Source organism: Rhinatrema bivittatum, chromosome 1, assembly GCF_901001135.1.
Source record: "Rhinatrema bivittatum chromosome 1, aRhiBiv1.1, whole genome shotgun sequence".
Classification (NCBI taxonomy): domain Eukaryota; kingdom Metazoa; phylum Chordata; class Amphibia; order Gymnophiona; family Rhinatrematidae; genus Rhinatrema; species Rhinatrema bivittatum.
This window is the reverse complement of record NC_042615.1, coordinates 110990268-111012932: the sequence shown is the minus strand read 5'-3', so window position 1 is coordinate 111012932 and position 22665 is coordinate 110990268. Positions and strand designations below refer to the sequence as shown.

The 22665-nt window shown below is 45.1% G+C and overlaps 1 protein-coding gene across 4 annotated transcripts in view; it reads right to left on the bottom strand.

The window, feature by feature from the left end:
- TENM3 (teneurin transmembrane protein 3) overlaps positions 1-22665 on the bottom strand; it is a 1731308-nt gene that overhangs the window by 202358 nt on the left and 1506285 nt on the right. For all 4 annotated transcript variants that reach the window (XM_029581140.1, XM_029581227.1, XM_029581302.1 and 1 more), the window contains one exon: positions 2861-3007. In XM_029581140.1, the coding sequence (XP_029437000.1) occupies positions 2861-3007 (147 nt within the window). The remainder of the gene's footprint in view (positions 1-2860; positions 3008-22665) is intronic.

The window sequence follows — 22665 nt, the reverse complement described above, 5'->3', positions numbered from 1 at the left end:
GATGTTCTGATGGAAAAGGTATACAAATCCAAAAGCCAAGACTTTCTAATTATGTGTAGACAGCTTAGCTGGATACTTAGAAGCGCTTTCTCAGTTAGATTATGCACTACTTTGTAATGCTGCACTTCATGATCATGATATTGGATCTGAACTAATTCAGAAGAAAAGGAATATTTTAAATTTAAAGTCAATAATTTGAGCATGCTTTACCTCAGAGAAAATTTGACATACATTAATGGAATGACAGTTAACAGAGAGGTATTTTGGATACCCCAATTCTTTTCTCCAATAAAAATTAAACCCAACTAGAGTGTACACAAACATATACTTAGAAAGGGAAAGAGCTAATTAATATCTTCTGCATCCCACTTACGACTGCAGACAACCAGGTGATAGGCATGCGCCTATTATGTAACTGTAGGCAGTTGTGTAGATCACACTGAGTGATCTGCTAGTCCAGCGGGACTGCTTAACACTGCAAATTGCTGAAGGTTACACATTTCTTCACTGGGGTTAGAAAATAGCAGTTAGTCACAAGCAAAAATGAAAAATTCTAAGCAAACTAAGGGCCTGATTTACTAAGGCTTTTTTCCCATTTTGGGCCAGATTTTCAAAGGGGTACGCGCGTATCTTACGTGCGTACCCACCGAAAACCTGGCCCAAACACCCCCTACGCACGCCAAGCCTATGTTGCATAGGTTTCCGGCACGCGCAAAGCCCCGGGACACGCGTTGTTTCGGCCCGGGGGCGTTCCGGGGGCGTGGCCGCGGCCTCCGGACCAGCCCCCGTACTGGAACATGGTGCACGGCAGCCGGCCCGGCACGCACAAAGTTACGCCTGCCTCGAGCAGGCGTAACTTTCGCGACAGAGGTAGGGGGGTTTAGATAGGGCAGGGGGGGTGGGTTAGGTAGGGGAAGGGAGGGGAAGGTGGGGGGAGGCGGAAGGAAAGTTCCCTCCGAGGCCGTTCCGAAATCGGAACGGCCTCGGAGGGAACGGAGGCAGGCTGCACGGCTCGGCGTGCGCAGGCTGCCGATTTTGGGCAGCCTTGCGCGCACCGACCCCGGATTTTAATAGATACAAGCGCTACGTGCGTATCTATTGAAATCCCGCGTACTCTTGTTCGCGCCTGGTGCGCAAACAAATGCACGCGTTTGCATAAGTTTATAAAATTTACCCCTGTGTGTCTATGGGAAAAATGCTTAGTAAATGAGGCCCTGAATGACTTCACAGATGGATAAATGGCTGCAAGATGGCAAATGAAACAAATGGAATTCAATAAATGACCTGTGAATGATCTTCATTTACAAATAAAAGAAACATTTATACAACTCTAGTCTATGGATATTTTGAAAGTCATTATGTACTTGCACACCATAGATTTTTTTTTATTTCCTCTTGATTTATTGAGCATTATTTAAAGCTTGATATTGAGAACAATTTGCAAACAATTGGGCTCAATGTTCAAAAGTGAATATTGTGCTTTTTTTGTGTTTTTAAAAATGCAAGCATCATAAATTACAAACAATAACTCTTATTTGCAAAACTGTGACAAAAATTTTGGTTGATGGTATATTGCACATTTTCTTTAGTACATGCGGCAGCTTTGAAAAGTTTCACAAAGTGGTGAGTACAGGGCCAAAAAAAAAATTTATTTTGGCACTATCCAGTTTCCACAAAACAAAATAAGTTTAACTGTACAGTACCATTTATGCGAGAGAAGTGAAACACCCTCAATTTTTTTTAAAATATAACTTTTTCTTACCTTTAATTTTAATTTGTTCATTCCCGAATTGTGTTTGTATCTGTTTGTCTGTTTTTTAAGAGCAAACGTTGATAAAACCTATGCTGCCCTTTGCTCACTTTTGGGAAAACTTTCCAAGTCTGATAAATTTAGTGATTAAGACTCAGATGTACCAAAGGTTATCTCACATTCTTGTCTCTATGGGCAAGCCCAAAACAACCTATTTTAGGTCTTTACAAATAAAATATCCAAATATCCCTCCTCCCCACCAAATGTTATATAATGCTTTTTTCTCAGGGTCAACCTAGTAGCTCACTGTTAGTCCTATGCATTGCCAAATGAAGAATCTGGGTTTGGTTCCTGGGCAAGTTCGTCTGTTTTCCAGGTTGGCCAGGACTTCAGATGCCATGGAGGCAATGTTCACAGTCCCCTGGGAGTCCCAGTCATTATTTAATGGTGATATGTAGTGGCCAAGTTTAAGGCCCATTATCTTAGAATTTTTAAAGGAGCCTTAGAACTCAGCTCCAGGTTGAAGATTATTGCTGCAATGGCTGGACTAAGTGAGTTGGTAGAGGGATACAAAATGAGGAATATAAAATAATGGAAATGCCCCCTTCTGGTAGTTGCAAATGAAGGTTCATGGTGCAACAGAATAATGGAGGCTGGTTCCAATTGAGCTGGAAGCCCAAAGGAACAAGAGGAAATTGCTGGGTCAAAAATTGCTTATTTCTCGGCGGCCATATTATTGCCAGACCCAGAAGGAAATGTCCTGATTATACTGTGGCAGCCCTGTCTATGAAAAATTGCCTTGTACATCTGGCCCTAACTGCACTTCACAGTTGGGATGCACTGTTCTTTTAGTATGGGATTTTTATATTTAAATATTGACCATGCAATTGGTCTAATATTATACCTAACATAGAAAATCATATGAGCAATGCTTTTGAAAAAAGAGCCCAGAAACAAACTTTATAGATAAAATAATCAAATATGCATTTAGTTTTTAGTAACACAATTCAAATCCTTTTAAAATCTCCAACAAGGACATCTTTTGTTAAATATGTTTGTTATCCATTTCTTTCCTCGATGCTGAGGAAATTTAAATACAGTGCATTTTACCTCCTTCATTGTCCTTGCTATCAGTGCAGAGAGTCTCCATAGCTACGTCGCATCCTGCTCCTCTCCATCCCGACTGGCACACACAATGCCAGCCATTCTGATCCAACGTACACCGTCCATTGCTATTGCACAGACCGGGGCATCCCTCTGCCAAAACAGACAAAGAAAAAAAGCAAGTGATTCAAGCATTATAGTGTGCTTTTTTTTTCCATTTAAAATAAATAAAAGACACTTACTGGGAACAGGCCTTTATAAAAGCACAAATACTGTAATTGCACATGAATACTGAACCATCATCACACCTAAAACATTTAATTTTAACAGTAGTATCTTTGATAGGCCTGATACTTGGGGCACTGTTGAGCTGCATAGACTATAATACTTGCAACAATATCTAGAGACCAGGCAAAATTAAATTTATATTTCCTTTAGCAAAACAAGAAGACAGGGAAGCACAATGCAAAAACCTTTAATAGAATAGTAAATTAATTTCTGTGCCCTTAATACATTGCTAATCTATATTTTATCAATCATTTGCAGGCCATTTATAGTTGGACTCCATATAAATCCATCCAAATCTAGTGTGTGTTTAGATGCATTATACAAAAAGAACTTTAATTTTATCTGGTCTCGAGAGTCATGGTATAGTCATGTGTAATTACAGTCATTTAAATAACTGCACAAAGTATAGGCTAGTTTCAATGACTATACTTCATGCCAAAAGTACATTCCTTTTCACAGAATAAGCAAAGCCCAGGAAATAGTGAAGCAGCTTAGCATCTATTCTAACGAACATTAGGATTCAGGCTGCATACGGATGGGACAGGACCGACAGGATTTCCAACTAAATGTAATAGCTATGCATATTTGATTACTTAGGACGGACAAAATGAAATACCATAAGGACCACAATAAAACATTGATAGACTGAACAAAAACACGGTAGTGACGTGCTTCAAGACAGATAGCGGAGAGTGATTTCTTGTGACAATCTCCCTAAGGCTTTTGTGCTGTTACCTTTATATCCTATCTTGTCTGCTTTTATGAGCAAGAAGGGAAAATTTGGGAAACAATTAAAATAATTTTATATATCCAAAGTTTTAATGGTGCAATTGTTTTCAGTCTAACAGTACATTAGAAAAAGAACAACCGTATGTTACTTCTAGATGAAACCTGGCATGCAAGCACCATGTGCTCTGTATTATGATGGCACATTCTATAAATAGGTACTGTAGGCTCCTGTGCTCTTAACCATGAATGCAGACATTGACAATAAATAGCACAGAAATGTCATTTAGGTAATCCTTCTGTGTATTGGTGCGTACAAAATCAAATGTCTAAGGACACATTGGTCATTTTGATGATTTTATTCAATATAAACTAGAAAACAATTTTCATTTATAAACTACAGAAAATCTTGGGGTGAGTAAAGACGAAGAGTATACTAATGTTATCTGCTGTACATGTAATAACCTTACTAATCTTAGTGTTGCCACATTTTCAAGTAGTTGAATTGGTGCTGTAGAAAAACTGAATTATTTGCAGATTGCTGGACCTAGGTCAGAGTTGCTGAAATTTTGTTCAGATCTAGGAGTCAGGCCAAATTAATTACAATTACATTTTAAAAAACTGATGGCAGAGAGGAACCATAAGGCCCAACTAGTCTGCACAATTCCAATGCTAATGCAATGGCATGAATCCCAGGTGATCTCTGGTTATCTCCTCACTAGACTTCCTCTGATCTTATCCCACGCTTTCTTGAATTCTGTTACTGTTTTTGCCTCTACCACCTCCTCTGGGAGATGATTCCATGCTTTCACCAATTCAATGGAATCAGAATGACGAATCAATTTTTTTTTTTTAATCATCACCTCCATTTCCATTGTTTCCCTCATACAGAAAGAACTTGCACACACTTGTTCTCTCTAGGTAAACCAAGCAACAAACACATACACAGCCAGCCACATTCTTATACATACTTACAGATATAGTCACAACTAATCTTTTGGTTGGGGGCCAAATCCACCGACCATGTTATGTAAATTTTGCATCACCTACACTGGCTCCTGGTTGACAGCAGGATAAAGTTTAAAGCACTCTGCTTTGGCTTCAAATGAGTGAACCAACTAGCCCTTGAATATCGTTCCCAACTTCTACTCCCCTACACCCTCACAAGGGAACTTTGATCCTTCCAACAGGCCTTTCTATCCTCCCCTTCACTGGCTTCAGCTAGACTAACATATACGAGACTTTGCCCATTCAGCTGTTTTGCCCCTAATATATGGAACAAGTTACCTTAAAGCTATGCTGGAAAACTTTCTACCTCATCTTCTGAAAAAAAAAAAAAAGTTAAAGTTTAACAGTTTAAACAAGCCTTCCCCAACAAAGGCTCATCTTAGTCTACTGGAAGTCTTCCTGACCATGAATCCTACAAGCTTTAACCAGTTTTGGGTTATCGCTATCCAAATGACTCTTAATATCTACCACACCACTTTAGTTTAACTTACTTCTGAACTATATATCTACATTTATATATAATCTATGAAATGTATATACAATATCCCCACTTCCTTATTGCTACCTAACTTTCTTATTCCAACATTGGTCCTGCTTTGGTGTGTGTGGTGGGGATGGTGGGGGGGGGGGGGGGGCAGAGGAAGAGGACAACCACTAGCATGGGCCCTGTCTCACAGGTATAAGGGAAAAAAGTACAGGATGGCTTCTACAGCCAAGTCACAAAGCAAGGAATGTCAAGCAGCATTGTCTGAATTATCAAGAAGGATCCTCACCCAGTAAAAATGTTGCGAGCAGTTGCTTGATTTTGATTGTAAATATTACTACCCTTATCATAAGGCTTGGTGGTAAGTGCATGGAGCAGCAGTTGTTACCCTTGGAAGAAACATGAGGATATCCTACATGGAGCAGCAGATACTACCAAAAGAAGCTTGCTGGGCAGACTGGATGGACCATCTGACCTTTTCTGCCATTTTTACTATATTACTAGAAATCTACCTCATATTTGTTATATTTATATGCATCCTTTATTTATGTATTGGGACCTTGTTATTTATGTAAACCACCTTGTGCTTATCTTAAGGAAAAGGCTACAAGCTCCTTTTCTATCAAGTACACATATGCCCAGCAGTCTCTCTCTCACACACACTCTTTTTTCCTCAGTCTTTCACTTTTCTCTATCCTCTACCTTCTCCTGTCTCCCCTCCATCTTATCCCTTCCTTCACAACTCCTATATCTATCCCTATCTTCCTTTCCTCTATTTTATCACTTTTTCCACACCCAAGTCCTTCACACCTCTCATAGATTGACCCCTGGTGTGCTATGTAAGGTTCTCAGTTCAGCACAGGACACATAACTCATTTGATTGCAGATAAGAGATGTAGGATACAAAGAACATGTTCCAAAGTCATCCCCTGTCTCTGTGCTTTCAATTCAATCTAAGTTTCCTCAGATCGCTGGTTCAGTTTACACAGATAACCAAATTCCTTCTCTGTGAACATGTCAGATCAGAGCAGAAAAGCAGGATTCAGGTTCAAAACTGTACTCACTGGTTGAGTGTAGTGCTACAGTGTGATTCCATTACTGACTGTACACTGCACTGCCACTGTCTCAGGCAAGGTCACTACAGAAAAAATTTGAGTCACTACAATGATGTAAAACCCAGCATTTCAGCAGCCCTGACCTCTCAAAAGCTGATGTGCATCAATGCTTCTGGATAATTCTTATGTTGGTCTAATATAATGTATCACAATCTGCAAAGTATCCACACTTTCTTACTAAACTTTCAATGCTGGTGGCTTAGGAGTAACAACTTATATTTTTATATTTCCAAACATCAAATGAACTATTCCAACAGAATAATATGCCTATTTATAATTAACTTCTAACAGGTGATAATCTCCCATAATAAGGAATGATGAAAGCATGTTATGCACTTCCTTGCAGGACAGGTGGAGATCACTTAGGCAATTACACCACCTGTACTTATAAATACCACATACAATAGGATAGATTTTCCCTTGAATGTAATTCATTGTGTTCTTTTGTTTAGAAGACTAAAAATACTTATCAGGCTTACAAACTGTTGCAGTAGTCTTTGCAGTGCTGCACCTGTGGTGTTTACTCAAAGCCTGAATGATCTTATGTTTGTGCGATTCCTAATGAAAGGGTGCATGAAGACGAAGACGACTGATTTTAAAGAAGGGCATAGGAACCTTTCCCCAAAGACCCATTTTGGCCGCGTTAATGAAACTAAACTAGCATTGTTGTGGTAGGGTTGCAAGAGAGATAAGTTGAACTTTGTTTCTGTTTTAAAACAAATTCTTGTTTTAAACTATATAAAGATAGAGATTTAATTTTCTTTGATTGTACAAAATGTACAGTGTCCAATTACAGTGCAGCTAGGCATTCCACCAGCATCTTAACAGTTCCAGTAAAAGACATAATAAGCTTGGCAGGGATATGTAAACAATACAAGGAGAAGAAATGTATGCGACATTGGTGCAATGAATGTCAATGATGCTGGTGGAGAGTAAGTCAGCAATCAACCCTATTGGTGAGCTTCATTTTATTTTACAATAAACATTACCTTTGTTTTTAAGTAAAGCACTTTATAATCAAACACAACCAACACACATGTATTAATGCATCCAAAATGGGTCAGTATGCTGAATAATTGTTGCTTCCATTGGCCCACTTTTATTACAGACTTCTACTGTAAGTTAATATTGTATGAGAAACACAGCTGTCAGGTTGGGCTTTGTTTTAATTTTAGAATATTTTCCAAAAGTAATGTTTTATAAAATGCACAAAAAAGCTCTTTTAACAATGTGATCTCAAACAAAACATAAAAACATGGTTTTACATATACTTCCAAACATTTAAAGAAAGGAAGGCAAAGCAGTTTTTAGGCAAGAATGCGCATAAACTCATACATTCACACTCTCTCTCTCTCTCTCTCATTCTCTCTTCATAGATTTATCAAAACTTTCTTAAGAAATCACTGCTTCTTATTCTGTGACAAGTGTGCCAGCTTTTGCCTTTGATAAAATGCTTTACACTCAACTAATTCACAACAGCAAAGCTGTCATGGGTTCAAAACAACAACAAAACAAAAAATCAAGAGTTAAAGCACTGATTTCAGTTTTTTGGTGACAGCAAAAACAATGTATTCACATTCTTAAAATTCTTCATAGTATTGAACTTAGAAATCGGTGTAAACTGTACATTCTATGTGACTGTAGCACCTGGGAATCACTCTATGTGTAGCTCTATTTTTAGTCTACTTTCCACAGACCAAATTGAACAGTAAAGAACATTGTATTAAAAACATGCTAGTGACCAAAAACATTGGACTGTTTTCATTGTTAGTTAATATAGTATAAATATTTTACAATTAATATGCCAATTTTTCTATTATTATTTAGCACTCATCACAAGTATAAAATTTACAAAAACACAGCATGAACAAACTGAAGTGATCTTTGCAACATGAACACATTTTATAACTTGTAGACTGTCTTAACAGGAATTACTTAAACCAAGTCTACTGCTGTACTTGAATACAACTGTTTCTGTATATATAATAGACGTGTTAACAAAGAGCAGGAATACAGTACCTTTAACTATCTTATCCAAATAGTGAGCTTGAGAAATTAAAAGAAAAAAAAACAGACAAGACAGTTCAGAAGTGTCACACAGGACAAGAATTTTTCAGAATTTACATGCAAAAAGGATATCTGACATGGGAAACTAGGAACTTACATCACACAACTTTACAGGTATATTTTAAGGTACTGATAAACAATACAGCAGTCTTTTAGCAAATCTGATTATGATTTCATGAAACAATCAGTTGTGGCATTTTAAAAAGGATAAATCATAGAAAGATGATAAAAAGCCTTAATCAATAGACCTTTTTAACATAGGCACAGAATGGGAAAAAGTCTTTTCAGAATAAGACCCAATGCGACCCCAAACCTATTTAACAACTGGTTCTCTATATCTCCCATAATGACTACTTTGTCATATTTTATGATACACATAATGGAAAGTTTAAGCAATAATCCTGGCCCTCCCTCCACAAACACATATTTTGGAGTAAACATATATAATTATGAATTTTAAAATGTTAAGGGGCAATTTTCAAAAATGTGCAGCTAGCTAAAAAGTCTTAGGAAACTTTCCCTTTGAAAATTGCCTAAGAAAAAAGTACCTGCAGAGATTTTCACCTGCTTTTCTGTGGATTCTTTTTCTGACCATAAGAATATACAAAGTTTTGAAAATACAAACCTGCATGTGTTGTTGCCTCCCTTGGCCTACCCCATCCCAGACCCACCTCCACAAAAATGCAAGCTAAATTACATGCATTGTGTGGAACAAAGCATGTACTTTTACCTGCATGTAAGGTGGTAAATTTTCAGACAGTTTATTCAGCTATGCAAACATCCATTTACATGGGTAAATGGTTTTTGAAAATTGACCTCTAAAGGGAAAGTTTTGTAACATCACGTAAGTTAGCTGGCAAATATATGCATGTTATACCAATTTTCAAAGCAGACTTACTTGCATGAGTCTGCTTTGAAAATTATCACACAAAACTACACGCACACAATTACACCCGCTATTTGGTGCACATAGTTTTACGAGAGAATTTATGTACATACTTGTAAAATAAAAAAGGATGTGCATAAGATCCAACCCAATTTGCTCCAGCCCCAGGAATGCCACTCTCCTATGCATGGAAAAGCACGCTGAGACAGAGTGTATGCATGCAATTTTACATGCATATTTAAGGCCTGATTTTCAAAAGCATTTGCATGCTTAAAAATAGGTTTTACACATGTAATTGCATTTTATGCGCGTAAATGGTTTTTGAAAATTGCTATGATATTATGTTACATTTATGTGCGTAATTCCATTGAAAATTCACCTGGAATTTGCACAATTTTCTAAAAAGCAACTTCTGCAGGTAATGTGCTACTTTACCTACATACGTTCCTTTGAACAATATCCTCTCTATGTATAAGAAACTTAAGGCCTAGATTCATCATTTTGCTATAAATATAGCAAAAATAGCACCCGCAATAAAATGGGCATGGTTAGGGTAATTTTCCTGGTACCACATAAGTATTTTACTGAATGTGCATTAAATTTATTGTACCTGTGTTATTTTCACATTATGGGCTGAGTTACTGACAGACAGCTTTTATCAAGTTTTGGGCAGGGAGACAGAGAGAGAGAGAGAGAGAGAGTGAGATAGAGAGAGAGCGCCACTGTAGAGGCTCACCAAAAAGTTAACTATTTATACCACTGTAAGAGGATCTCAGGGTGAGATTTGTGAGGTGAATAGGGTTTTGCGGGGCAGTTTAAATGCAGTCATATGTACGAACAGCACAGCTACCTTTATTAAAGATTTAATGTGATTTGGAGTGATGAAAGGTGAAAGAAGAGTAGATTTGTTCCATGTTCTCTCTACCTAGCTTGATTGCAGCTAGGTAGATAGTGCGTCAAGCAAGGTAGAGAGAAGATGATACAAATCTACTCTTCTTTCACCTTTTATCACACCAAATCACATTAAATCTTCACTGATGGTAACTGTGCTGTTCGTACGTATGACTGTGCATGTAAAATTGCCTCCTAAACTCCAACTCACCCCACAAATCTCATCCCGAGTTTATAATGTCCCCTCTTACAGTGGTATAAAGAGTTCAAAAATCAGTGGGCCTCCACAGAGGCTCTCTCTCCTCCCCTCTCCTCTCCCAAAACAGGATTTGCACTAAATCCTGTTTCAGCCATAACACACAGCTATTGCAGGCATAATGCTCAGAATAAAGGTGTAGTTATTTCTGGCATTAAATCCTGCGATAGTGTGCATTACGTTATCACATGCAACATTAAACAGCCCTCATTTCCATTTACTCTGCCCAAACTCCTCCCACTTGAATACATTTTTCCAATTTGTATATGCATTTCACGATGCGATATTTATTACATGCATTATGGCATTATCGTGGGTGTTAGGGCCCTAACGCCTGTGATAATGCCCTAATGCAATTTGATAAATGACCCCCTAAGTTGAGAAGGGCACCCCGACGGAGTATCGGGGTGCCCGGGCATAATGTGGGTGCCAGGCACACGCCGCGCCGGCACCCGGGGTGGGGGGGGAGGTTGCAAGGGGGAAAGCGGGCCGCTGTGCGCGCATGCCCGCGCCGGCGTGCCCGCTTATTGGCTGCTATCCCCGAGGACGAATCCGGTCCTCGGGGAGGCAGGCCGGGAGCCCCAATTGGCTCCCTGCGAGGAAGGGAACCAATCGGCTGGAACCCAGCCGATTAGGTTCCCAGGGAGCGCCGGCAGCTCCCTCTTTGCCTGCCGACGCTCCCGGGATCGCATCTGGCTCCAGCCCTGCCTGCTGCCCCTCATCTGGCCACCATCGCCGCCTCGCCGCCGCGTGAGTACTCCGCCGTTCCCCCCCCCCCCCCTGTTCGCCCCGCGCGGCCCAGGCCCTGTCCCGGGAGCTCCCAATTTAAAAAAAAAAAAAAAAAATCAGCAGAAATACGCTCAGCCCGTGCCCCCCCCCTCGCACGCGCCGCGCGGCCCGAGCTTCCTGCACGCTCACCGCGGCCCCCGCCCGAGGTAGATTTAAAAAAAAACAAAAAAAACAACCAAAACATAGGCATCGCCGGCCCCCATCCCTGCCCGGACCCCCTATGCCGGGCGTGGGAGATTTATATTAAAAAAAAAAAATGGACCTCCCGCCGGCCCCCTTCGCCGCAACGTGCCGAACCCCCCCCCTCTTCCGCCCCCAGTTACCCCCTCCCAGCCGCGTGCCTTCCCCCTCACCCGGTCGGCAGCCGCTGGCCCCCCCCCTCCCTCCCCCTGTGCGCCGCTGCCCTTTCGTAAGAGTGATTGCATCCCCCCTTCCTCCGTTTACCTCCTGCAAATGCGGTAAGCAATGTAAAAAAAAACAAAAAAACCCCCCCCCCATGCTTACCTCCTGCCCTGCTGCCCCCGCTCCGCCCCGCGCCCCACCCGTGGCCCCCCCCGCTCCTTCCCCCCCCACCGCCCCCCTGTTCCCGCGCCTACCCCCCCCCAGCTACCCGCCGCCCCCCTGCCTCCTGCTGGCCCCCCCCCATGCCGCTATTCCCCCTGCTGCCCCCCCCGCGCCGCTATTACCCCGCTGCCCCCCCCCGCTACTGAGTGCTTACCCGGCGGCCCTGGCAACCCTTCCTCATATTGCCACCCGGCCGCCACCCCCCCCCCAAAAAAAACCAAAAAAAAAACACAAAAGCCAGAAGAACAACCCGACTGGCACCGGAGAACTGGTTCTGCTATCTACCTATTTGTTCCCGCATGCAATATGACTAATTTGCTGTTGTGACGCATCATACACATACACATGTATATACTACAACTCCTTACAAACCTTAACAAATGCATACTTCCGCATGTATCCCCCTGTTTCTCAGTTCAGCCAGCTTACAGCGTCTCGGCAATCGATCCCTAACGAAACCACGCCCAACTCCGCTTTCGAGATGGCAGCTAATCAGCCCCAAGCGACAGAGGTCCCAGTTCCACAGGCATTCCAGCCAGGATACGGACACCACCAGGTTACGGCACTCAATCCCTACCTTCGCGACGTGGAGTCCGAGGAGGCCACAGTAGCACCGGGAGAGACAACAGGCGTGTCACCGATAGTTCAGAAGCCTCGCGGGAAGGGACGCCAGGCCAAGCCCCACCTGTCCGTGTCCAAGAAATCGGTCTCAACTCGACCAAAGGAGTCGGACATCACTGAACCACCAGCCCCAAAAAGAGGAAGAGGGCGCACAAAAAGAAAGAACGATCGGGCAACATCGTCATCGACAACCGCGACCAACGTTCAACGAACTACGGCCCCAGGCGGTACTGACGTCACCGGTAGCCGATTCCACGACATAGCCGGCCCCATGGAACCAACGAGAGATGAAGCATATGCCCTTGAGACGGGGGAACGATGCCTTATCAATCCCACAAGCGGCGCTTACGTTGGACAAAGTACTGTAAGCCGTGGTCATTTGGAGCACACGGGAATGACCAGCAGTTCCACAAGGATGGGGCCGCACAGCGAGAACATCAGACCGTCGATAGAGGAGCCAGTCGACCTCAGATCCCCAGCAAGCAGACAAGCAAGGCCAATCACGGACACCGTAGCAACTGCGGACCACTCGGGCGAGTGGCGTCCGGTCTCCAGAGTTCACCTGCAGCAAAGTCTTCACGTCCCCGTCCCAAATGACGCCTACTTTTATTCGGAACGATGGCCCACACCGGGATTAGGGGCAAGGAGCGGTCCCGACCCTCTACGCGCATCGGCGCCCCTCCTCAGCGGTCCCATCGACCCTTCCAGGCCAGCCGGAACATTCCCTCACCACTATCCGCCTCCGGGATCGGGTAGAGGCACTGGATCACAGCCAGGTTGTGGTGCTTACACAAACACTTCACGACCACATGATAACACACTAATGACAGACCCGCCGGGTCCTGCGGCGCCTGTTGCTTCCTTCTATTCGCAGAGACCAACAACATCAGGCGAGAGGTACTATGATATCGAACAGAACGAAAGGACGACGATGGATGGTACCCCCAGACGTCCGACTTTGGCGGTCGAATCCATGGCACGAGAGGTCCAAAACGGAGGTGAGACGGGTAACGGGGCAGGGCCACAAGTGGCGATATCTAACTCATTAACAGCCAGGGCACAGCAGGACTTGTATCCTTACCTACCTAATGCAAGCTTAGCGCAGCCAGCAGAGGTTGCATCAGAGCACGGCATAAGAAATAAATCCAGGAAGCGGGACAAGGCCAAGCGCAAGCGCAAGCACGCTAGATCCAGCTCCTCCGATTCCTCTACATCCTCTTCCTCGGCAAGTTCCAGTTCTTCGGGATCGTCCTCCAGTGGGGACTCAGATAAAAGGGATAAAGGGCAAAACAGAGGTGCGCCTGCATTAGATACTCTATCAGAACTCTGGGAGGACGTGCCCAAGGCGATGCGCAAGAAAATAAGACAAAGGAAATATATCGATCTCTTCTGCCTCCTCGACGGTAGGAGGACCAGAGAGAAAAAGTTAAAAAAGAGAGGAATCGAACGCTTCCCAGGCACCCAGAAGAACAGAGTGGCACGGAATGTATTAAATTGGATACGCGCGTTCCTGAGACTGACCATTGTGATAGGCCGTCACGACAGCTCCCAGTACGGCCCAATGTTGGCATACGCAGATACGATATTGGCAGCCAGCAAGGACTACGAGGGTTGGTCCTCGCTTAACTATGATGAGCGCTTCAGAGACCGGATGGAAGAGAATAAATTTCTCTCTTGGCGCACCAGAGATGTGGGTCTATGGTTGACCCAGATGAATGCCAAGATCCCTTCTAATGCGCCAAGTAGCTCAGCGGGCATTCACATGGTTAAGAGCGGGCGGCCCTTTCGTGCTAGCACCACCCTGGGAGCTTCCAGCAGAGTCAGAACAGGCATGTCAGACGTCTGCTGGCGATTTAATCGCTCATCGTGCAATTACCCGGAATGTAAGTTCCGCCACAGCAGTCTCAACTGCGGAGCAGGTCATCCAGCATCAAAATGCGCAAAGCACTCAGGAGAAGGGAACAGTGCCTCGGGAGGAGCACCAAAAGGATCTCAGAAATAAGGACCTCTGCAGAGCACCAACGCCGGTTCAAGACGCATTGAGGCCATGGCTGATTAAATACCCGCACACGGAGGCATCTGCGTTCCTGTTGAAAGGTTTCTCGGATGGTTTTGCTATCCCATTCAATGGCCCCGCCGGAGTTGGGGGCGGCACAAATTGCCCTTCTACACGCAGCCTGTCCAAGATCGTCAAAGATAAACTTTCTGCAGAGATTGCGTTAGGACGTATTGCGGGACCCTTCCACACGCCCCCTCTTCCGGACTTGGTACTTTCCCCTCTCGCTGTCATCCCTAAAAAAGAGACAGGCAAGTTTAGACTCATCCACAATTTGTCCTTCCCAGAGGGTGGATCGGTCAACGACTTCATTCCCCAGGAGCTCTGCGTGGTAAGATACCAGTCATTCAGCTCAGCAGTGCGGCTAGTGCAGACATGCGGGCAAGGGGCATTGATGGCAAAGGTAGACATTGAGTCAGCCTTCCGTTTACTACCCATACATCCAGAGAGTTTTCCATTGCTGGGCTTCCAATTCGAAGGTGGTTACTTCGTGGACAAATGCCTACGAATGGGATGCTCTATCGCATGCGCCTTCTTCGAAGCTTTCAGCTCTTTTATACACTGGGTGCTCGAACAAGAATCTGGATCTACGAACATAGTACACTACTTAGACGACTTCCTATTCGTCGGTCATCCTCAAGCGAGAGACTGCGCAGACCTATTGCGTTGCTTTCACAGGGTTGCCAATAAGTTTGGTATACCTATTGCAGAAAGCAAAACAGTTGGGCCCTCCACGCGGCTGGTTTTCTTGGGCATCGAAATAGACTCCATATCCATGCTGTCACGGCTACCGGAAGGAAAAGTGAACGAACTCAAGCGACTAATTGAACTAGCACAGACTGCAAAGAAACTGACACTAAAGCAGGTCCAATCTCTAGTGGGTAGCCTAAACTTCGCCTGCAGAGTTATCCCAATGGGAAGAGCCTTCTTGCGACGGCTGTCAGCTGCAACGACCGGAGTTAAGAAAAGTTTCCATCATATCCGAATCTCGAAGAGAATCCGGGAGGATTTGTTTATCTGGAACAGATTCCTGTCCAGCTTCAATGGAACTCTACTGTGGCAGTCCGAAGCCGTTTCAAATCACGACTTAGAACTGTTTACAGACGCGGCGGGATCAGTCGGGTTTGGTGCGTACTTTCAAGGAACTTGGTGCGTGGCACAGTGGCCGGAGGAGTGGGTGCAGTGCGGTACTACCAGGAATATCACCTTCCTAGAGCTCTTCCCCATCGTCGTAGCGGTCGTACTATGGGGGGAGCGGATCAGGAACAGAAAAGTAACTTTCTGGTGCGACAACCAAGGCGTCGTAGAGGTTATCAACAAGAGAGCAGCAAAAAACATGTTAGTATCTGACTTACTGCGGGAATTCATTCTTCGCTGTATGGAATTAAATGTGACTGTGTGGGCACGGCACGTGCCAGGAGATTCTAACACTTTGGCCGATTCTCTTTCTCGTTCAAAGTGGGACACCTTCCGGAAACTCGCGCCAGATGCGGATCCACAGGGAGCTTCAGTGCCTACTTTCCTTTGGCAGTTTGGTATCCAGAGGCTTGGAGATTGCTACAATTGTCGCTAGCCCCCTCCACGTGGTCCGCATATGTGAAAGGGGCTGAGAAGGTGGTGTCCTTTTTCTCCAAAAAGGGGTGGCGTGGGGGACCAGTTTCGGAGTGGGGCACAATGCGCTACATAGAGGTGGCAAAAGCGGAAGGGACAACAAGGGCAGCCATGGCGAGACAACTAATGGGTTTCTCCTTTTTCATGAGAGCTCACGGTTGGGGTTTCCCAGCCGGACACTTTTTGATACGCCGAGTATTGTCAGGGTGGGCGAAAGAAGGCGCAAGCGCGGTAGAGAAGACAAGAGCGACAGGGGGGAAACATCCCATTACCCATTGCATGCTGCTAAGACTATGGGACAGTCTAGCATAGATATGTAGTTCTGAATATGAAACACGTTTGTTTCGCGTTGCTTTTGTGTTCGCATTCTTCGGCGCATTTCGGGTCAGCGAACTAGTGGCCAGGGCCACGAAAGGCTGGGAGTCTTCAGGCTTGCGCTCCCAGTTCGTCTCACGAGAGACGGATTCCATCATACTTTTTATACCGCGCTCCAAAACAGATCAGATGGGGACAGGCTCCTACGTAGTCCTTCGCGCCATTCCCAACTGCAAGACCTGTCCCATGGCCAACTACTTGGCTTTCACGGAACTCCGCCCGGCGGAGGGATCCAGATTTCTGGTCCACTCGGATAGCAGACCACTTACCAAATTTCAATTTGAAGCGGTGCTACGCAGGTGCTTAACTTACCTCGGAGTGGATGCGTCCCACTTCGGGACACATTCCTTCCGAATAGGGGCAGCGACCTCAGCCGCGCAAGCCGGATTATCGGGACGAGTGATTCAGCGGATCGGGCGCTGGAAATCGGGCGCCTTCAAAGGCTACATACGCCCGGATCGCTCATAAACGATGCAACATACTAACACCCCTCTCGTTTCAGGTCATAGAAGTTGGGGATGTCGAATATGGATTGTGGGACACTCCTTTATCACGTGGGCTTTCAAGCATGCCCAGGAGCGCCCTTACGGGGTACACTTGGACTTAACAAAGTACAATGCGACAATCCGTTGGCTGGGACGCAGAGGCATGGGCTGGGACGAGCTGCTTCCCTGCCTTCAGAGGAGCCTGGTGCGATTCGGGCTACCACAAATCCTGATCATACACCTAGGTGGTAATGACTGGGGTGCGATGTCTGGACGCAAGTTCATCGCAATGGCCCGTAAGGACTTGACATCCGCCATGGCCTTGCTTCCATCTACAATCATTTGTTGGTCAGACATTATTCCAAGGCCTGCTGAAATGAATAGAAAGATTTGGAAACGCTGCCGGGCCAAAGCAAACAGGCAAATAGGTGCCTGGCTAACCCTATTCGGTGGTCGTCACATTTGTCACGAATGGTCATGGGAATGTGGAAAAGGGCTATTTCGACCAGATGGGGTTCACCTTTCCTTCATAGGACAGGACTTGTTCCTAAATTCATTTCAGGATGCCTTGGAAGCCCTGCTGCGTTAGGGAACTAGGCCGCATCTTTGGGGGGTCACAGGATGGGTCCATCCTGTGCCAGTGGCGGGGTCGCCCGAGCCAATTGAGAGGCAATGTGTCGAGGGGCAGGACAATTTGGTGCTGTTGTCCTGCGGAAGGCTCCTTGCTGCAAGTGGCGGGAGCTGGTGGTCACAACCCCTTGCTGATGGCGGCGGGGGTAGTGGGTACAACGCAATGTTAACATCTGCGCACCTTGCTGACGGGTGGCGGGTGCTCAGGGAAGCTGACGTAAAATACTGGCTCGGGCACCTAATTGTGGTACAATAAAATTGCGGCCTGTTTGATCCCACTCCTGTCTAAGTCTCGTTCATGTTATCGACTGCATTGCTTGTTATTGATTTGTGAGAGGTGGGTGCTGGGAAAAGTCAGTCCTGGCTACCCATATTAGAGAAGGGCACCCCGACGGAGTATCGGGGTGCCCGGGCATAATGTGGGTGCCAGGCACACGCCGCGCCGGCACCCGGGTTGGGGGGGGAGGTTGCAAGGGGGAAAGCGGGCCGCTGTGCGCGCATGCCCACGCCGGCGTGCCCGCTTATTGGCTGCTATCCCCGAGGACGAATCCGGTCCTCGGGGAGGCAGGCCGGGAGCCCCAATTGGCTCCCTGCGAGGAAGGGAACCAATCGGCTGGAACCCAGCCGATTAGGTTCCCAGGGAGCGCCAGCAGCTCCCTCTTTGCCTGCCGACGCTCCAGGGATCGCATCCCACCCACCCTCACGTCACTAGTTATGTTAAGTTATCATGTTTATATTTTATATGCTAAGATATCATGTTCATATGGTCCTTGAGCCAATGTTGTCGCAACCGGGGAGGCGGGGTCGCCCGAGCCAATTGAGAGGCAATGTGTCGAGGGGCAGGACAATTTGGTGCTGTTGTCCTGCGGAAGGCTCCTTGCTGCAAGTGGCGGGAGCTGGTGGTCACAACCCCTTGCTGATGGCGGCGGGGGTAGTGGGTACAACGCAATGTTAACATCTGCGCACCTTGCTGACGGGTGGCGGGTGCGCAGGGAAGCTGATGTAAAATACTGGCTCGGGCACCTAATTGTGGTACAATAAAGTTGCGGCCTGTTTGATCCCACTCCTGTCTAAGTCTCGTTCATGTTATCGACTGCATTGCTTGTTATTGATTTGTGAGAGGGTGGGTGCTGGGAAAAGTCAGTCCTGGCTACCCATATTATGCTATTTTGAGGTCAGGTTCACTCAATATGAGCTTGACTATTCACATATACTGTATGAGTTTTTTTTTTTTTTTTTTTTTAGAGGAATACTACTTCTTATTACCTGCTCATCCCATTAATTCCTCTATTAAGGAACTGTCAGTTATGCAAAACAGTAAACTAACTTAGCTTTGGCAATTTTGTGATGAAGTTTAGAGTGCTTAAGGGACATATGAAAACCCACAACATTTATTTCATGGAGGCCAGAAGGCTATAATCAATGGAATCAAACCACAATTGTAGATGTGTAGAACCAATGAATATTAGGCAGGCTGTATAAAAACATCTGTGTGGCAATGGAATATTTAATAAAGTAATGTCTGAAAGGAGAGGATATTTAAACATGCTGCTAGAAATAGAAAGTCAAATAAAAAACATGGCACAAGGCCAAAATCTATTATTTTGGCCTTCAGTGTGTGGCATTCTGTTATCAAATAGGCAAGGGGGATAACCCAGCAAAATAGCAAAAATCTGAATACTAGTGCTATAAATCTGGTATTCCAATTTGATAACCAGCAGTCAAATTTGAAGCACTGATATACCACCTTTTTTGGATTTCTGTAATGGGATGACAGGCTAAATTTTGATTGCTAAGAAAAAGCAATTTGTTTTACCAACCCCCCCAAAAAATAAAAAAAAATTCCACATGCTGCTACACCTATTTTAGGCCTAGATTCATGAGCTGCATGAATACAAAAGGTGTGGGGGCGATATTGAGCAGGCGTCCACGCATCACAGTGGTGCATTTTTGCCCACCGTGGTTGCCGCCGTGCTGCACACTATCGCCCTCATAGAGCCAGTGGAAAAGATGTAGGTATTTCCTGCGCTACTGCTGATGATAACGTCTGAAACATTATCACCTGCAGCGCTACCGCCCCCTCATTTCCTAAACCCCGCCTAAACCCCAACCAAACTCCTCCCCTTTCCCTCATTTAAATTTTCGATTCTCCATGTGGTAGTGATCGCCTGCAATTAATGCCCTAATGCACGAGATAACGGCCCATCCTGATTTGAAGAATGACCCTGCTAGTCCTGTACATCCAAAAGATTTGAGCCCATAAGAAGATAAAGCAATTTAATATTTCAAAGAACTTTAAATACAATTTAAGATAAAATATAGGTTGCAGAGCTGGGCCGGTGCACGGATGCTGCCCTTAACCTGGCATCGTGTCTGGAGCTACAGCGGTGAGTCAGGCCGTGCACTAACTTGCCGTGGGGGGGGGCGTGGGGGATGGTTGCAAGCCCAGGCCACCTCATCCCTTGGCGCTGTGATGCTGGAGCCGCCACGTGGCGTCCATATCATCGAGACGCTCTGTGATGACATCACTACATTGCAACGTGAATCTGAGGGAGGGGGGGGGGGGAGCTAGATGCGAGGGACAGCATAGGGAGGCCCAGGGAGGAGCGGGGATCCTTCATTTGTGGGATTTGAATTCTGGGGGTGGGTGGTGGGGTGTTCCCTTCCCTGCGGGGAGGCAGAGCGCGAGACACTGATTTTGCCTGAGCCTTTTGTTCCTGCTCCCCGTGCTGCAGCTGCTGCCTCGTCCCTCCCTTGGTTTCATGTTAGTCACCATTACATGTTAGCAATCAACACGTCGCAGCTGGAGACGGGGGGTACCTGAGCCGCGGTGGGGGTTCTTTCTTATTGGAGGCAGCGCGCGGTATGATTGCTATGCTGTGCCTTTTGCTGGGACTGTCGACAGCAGGGTCGGACGGCCACAGGTTATGGCGGACCGGATGTCCCTCCCAGGTGGGTAGTCACCTTGATTGTATGTGGCGGCTTGACTGGTAACACCCTTGAGAAGCGAGCGCCTCGCGCAGTGAACTGGACTTTGTTTGACAGTGGTGAGCCCCGGAGTCCTGAGGTAACGCACTGCCTGCCTACTGAAACTTGGCCAGTGCTCTTTGTTAACACTTGGGTTCCTAGGTCTTCATTGTAATGTAGTTACTGTAGTAAAGCTGCGGCCTATTTTCTCCAATAGCTTGTCTGGCTTTATTGTTATTCGAAAGTGGCACGACACAGTGAAGTGTTGTGGTGGAGGTGGCTTCACCTCTGCCTTGCGACGGATTATGGCAGATGCACAGGTTAATCTTGAAAAAAAAAAATGAATTTTTTATTCAAACATGGGCAAGTGTTTTGTGCTTATTTTCTAATGCAAGAGACTAGAAATGGCACAAATTATATTATATATTATATTTTCAATCTGTTTCCAGGAGAAAATGTACATTTAAGAAATTCTGCAAGTAAGAGGCTTGCTCATGCAAAAACGGCTACAGATGCATGTAAACTATGTAAATTTTAAATAGCCAGGAAGGACACACAGACACGAGTGTACGTGGAAAAGGGGCAGGGCATGGGCGTTCCAGCACTGACATGCGTAACCACTAATTTTCCTCAGCCAGCACGCGTATGTTACCGGCGTAACTTTGCTACAGCTCCTCAATAGGCAGGTTGGGTTCTGGGGGGTGGTGTTACAGAAACATTCAGAGGTATTTATTGTAGAATTGACATCATTAAAGAATTTTAGTCCTTATAAGTGATGAAAATCCAGTGCAGCTAGCGGAGAATGCAGGGTACAAATCAACTCCTCTTATAGAATTTTCATCACTTATAAGGTCTAAAATTCTTTAATGATGTCAATTTTACAATGAATACCTCTGAATGTTTCTGTAAATACTACCCTCAAACCCCAACCCGCCTCTGGCAAACTCACCCCAAATCAAAGTGCCCCCTTACAATGTTGCATATACTGAGTGTCAGGCTGAGCCTTATAAAGAGTCGCTCTCCCTCTCTTTCTCTCTCTCACTCTCCTTAAAGACTGCAGATGTGCATGTGAAGAGTATTTTAAAACCAATGCGTATACTTTATAAAACAGCTTGTATCTTTGCGCATTTATGGGCGCACATGTGGCCCCTTCAAAAACTACCCATAAGCATTTACAACACATGAAAAAAGAAAAATACAACACAAAAATGAAAATGTTATTTTAAAAACATTAAAGATAATATAAACCTCTCCTTCTCAAAAAATCCCCCAGACTATTTATACATGCATCCATTCTGTGAAATTTAGAGGAAATCTCCACAGGATGCAGCTGAATATCACCTGAACCAACACAATAATCTTTCCTGTAGAATAATAATGATGTGGGGGTGAATATTTCCAGATAATTGGCCATTTATGTGGCTCTAAAACTGTTTTAAGACTAGAAATCAAATTAATAATGCCTTAAGTTTCTATTCTTGGCAACCAAAATATTCTTGGCAGTGGCATACTTTGCACATATGTCTATCTATATTTGCCTTTTTTGGACTTCGGTTTGCTCTTGCACCTCTGGGCTTCCAGCACAATTAGGTTTATTTATTTATTTTACAGGACTTATTGTATAGTCCACCATCTTATTAGGCAAACTACCCATGGGTTTTCCCCATTTTTGCTTCCCAACCCCCAAATCTAGCCCACCCAGGGGCCACAGACCACTGTTCCTTTCAGAACATGGTATGCGTGCATGTACAGTCTGACCACTATGGGCCTCATTTACCAATGTCGCATTGGTAACGCATTAAGGGGCGTTTCCCATGCAATGAGGCTTTTTTCGTGCAGCGGGAAAACATCGCGTGCCGCGATGTTTTCGCCATTCGCGAAAATCGCGATGTTTTCCCGGTGCGCGATAAAACACCCAAAGAATCATCGCAGTGCATATTTCCAGACAGCCTGTGTCGCAGTTCACGATGTTTCCCAGAGAGAGAAAGAGAG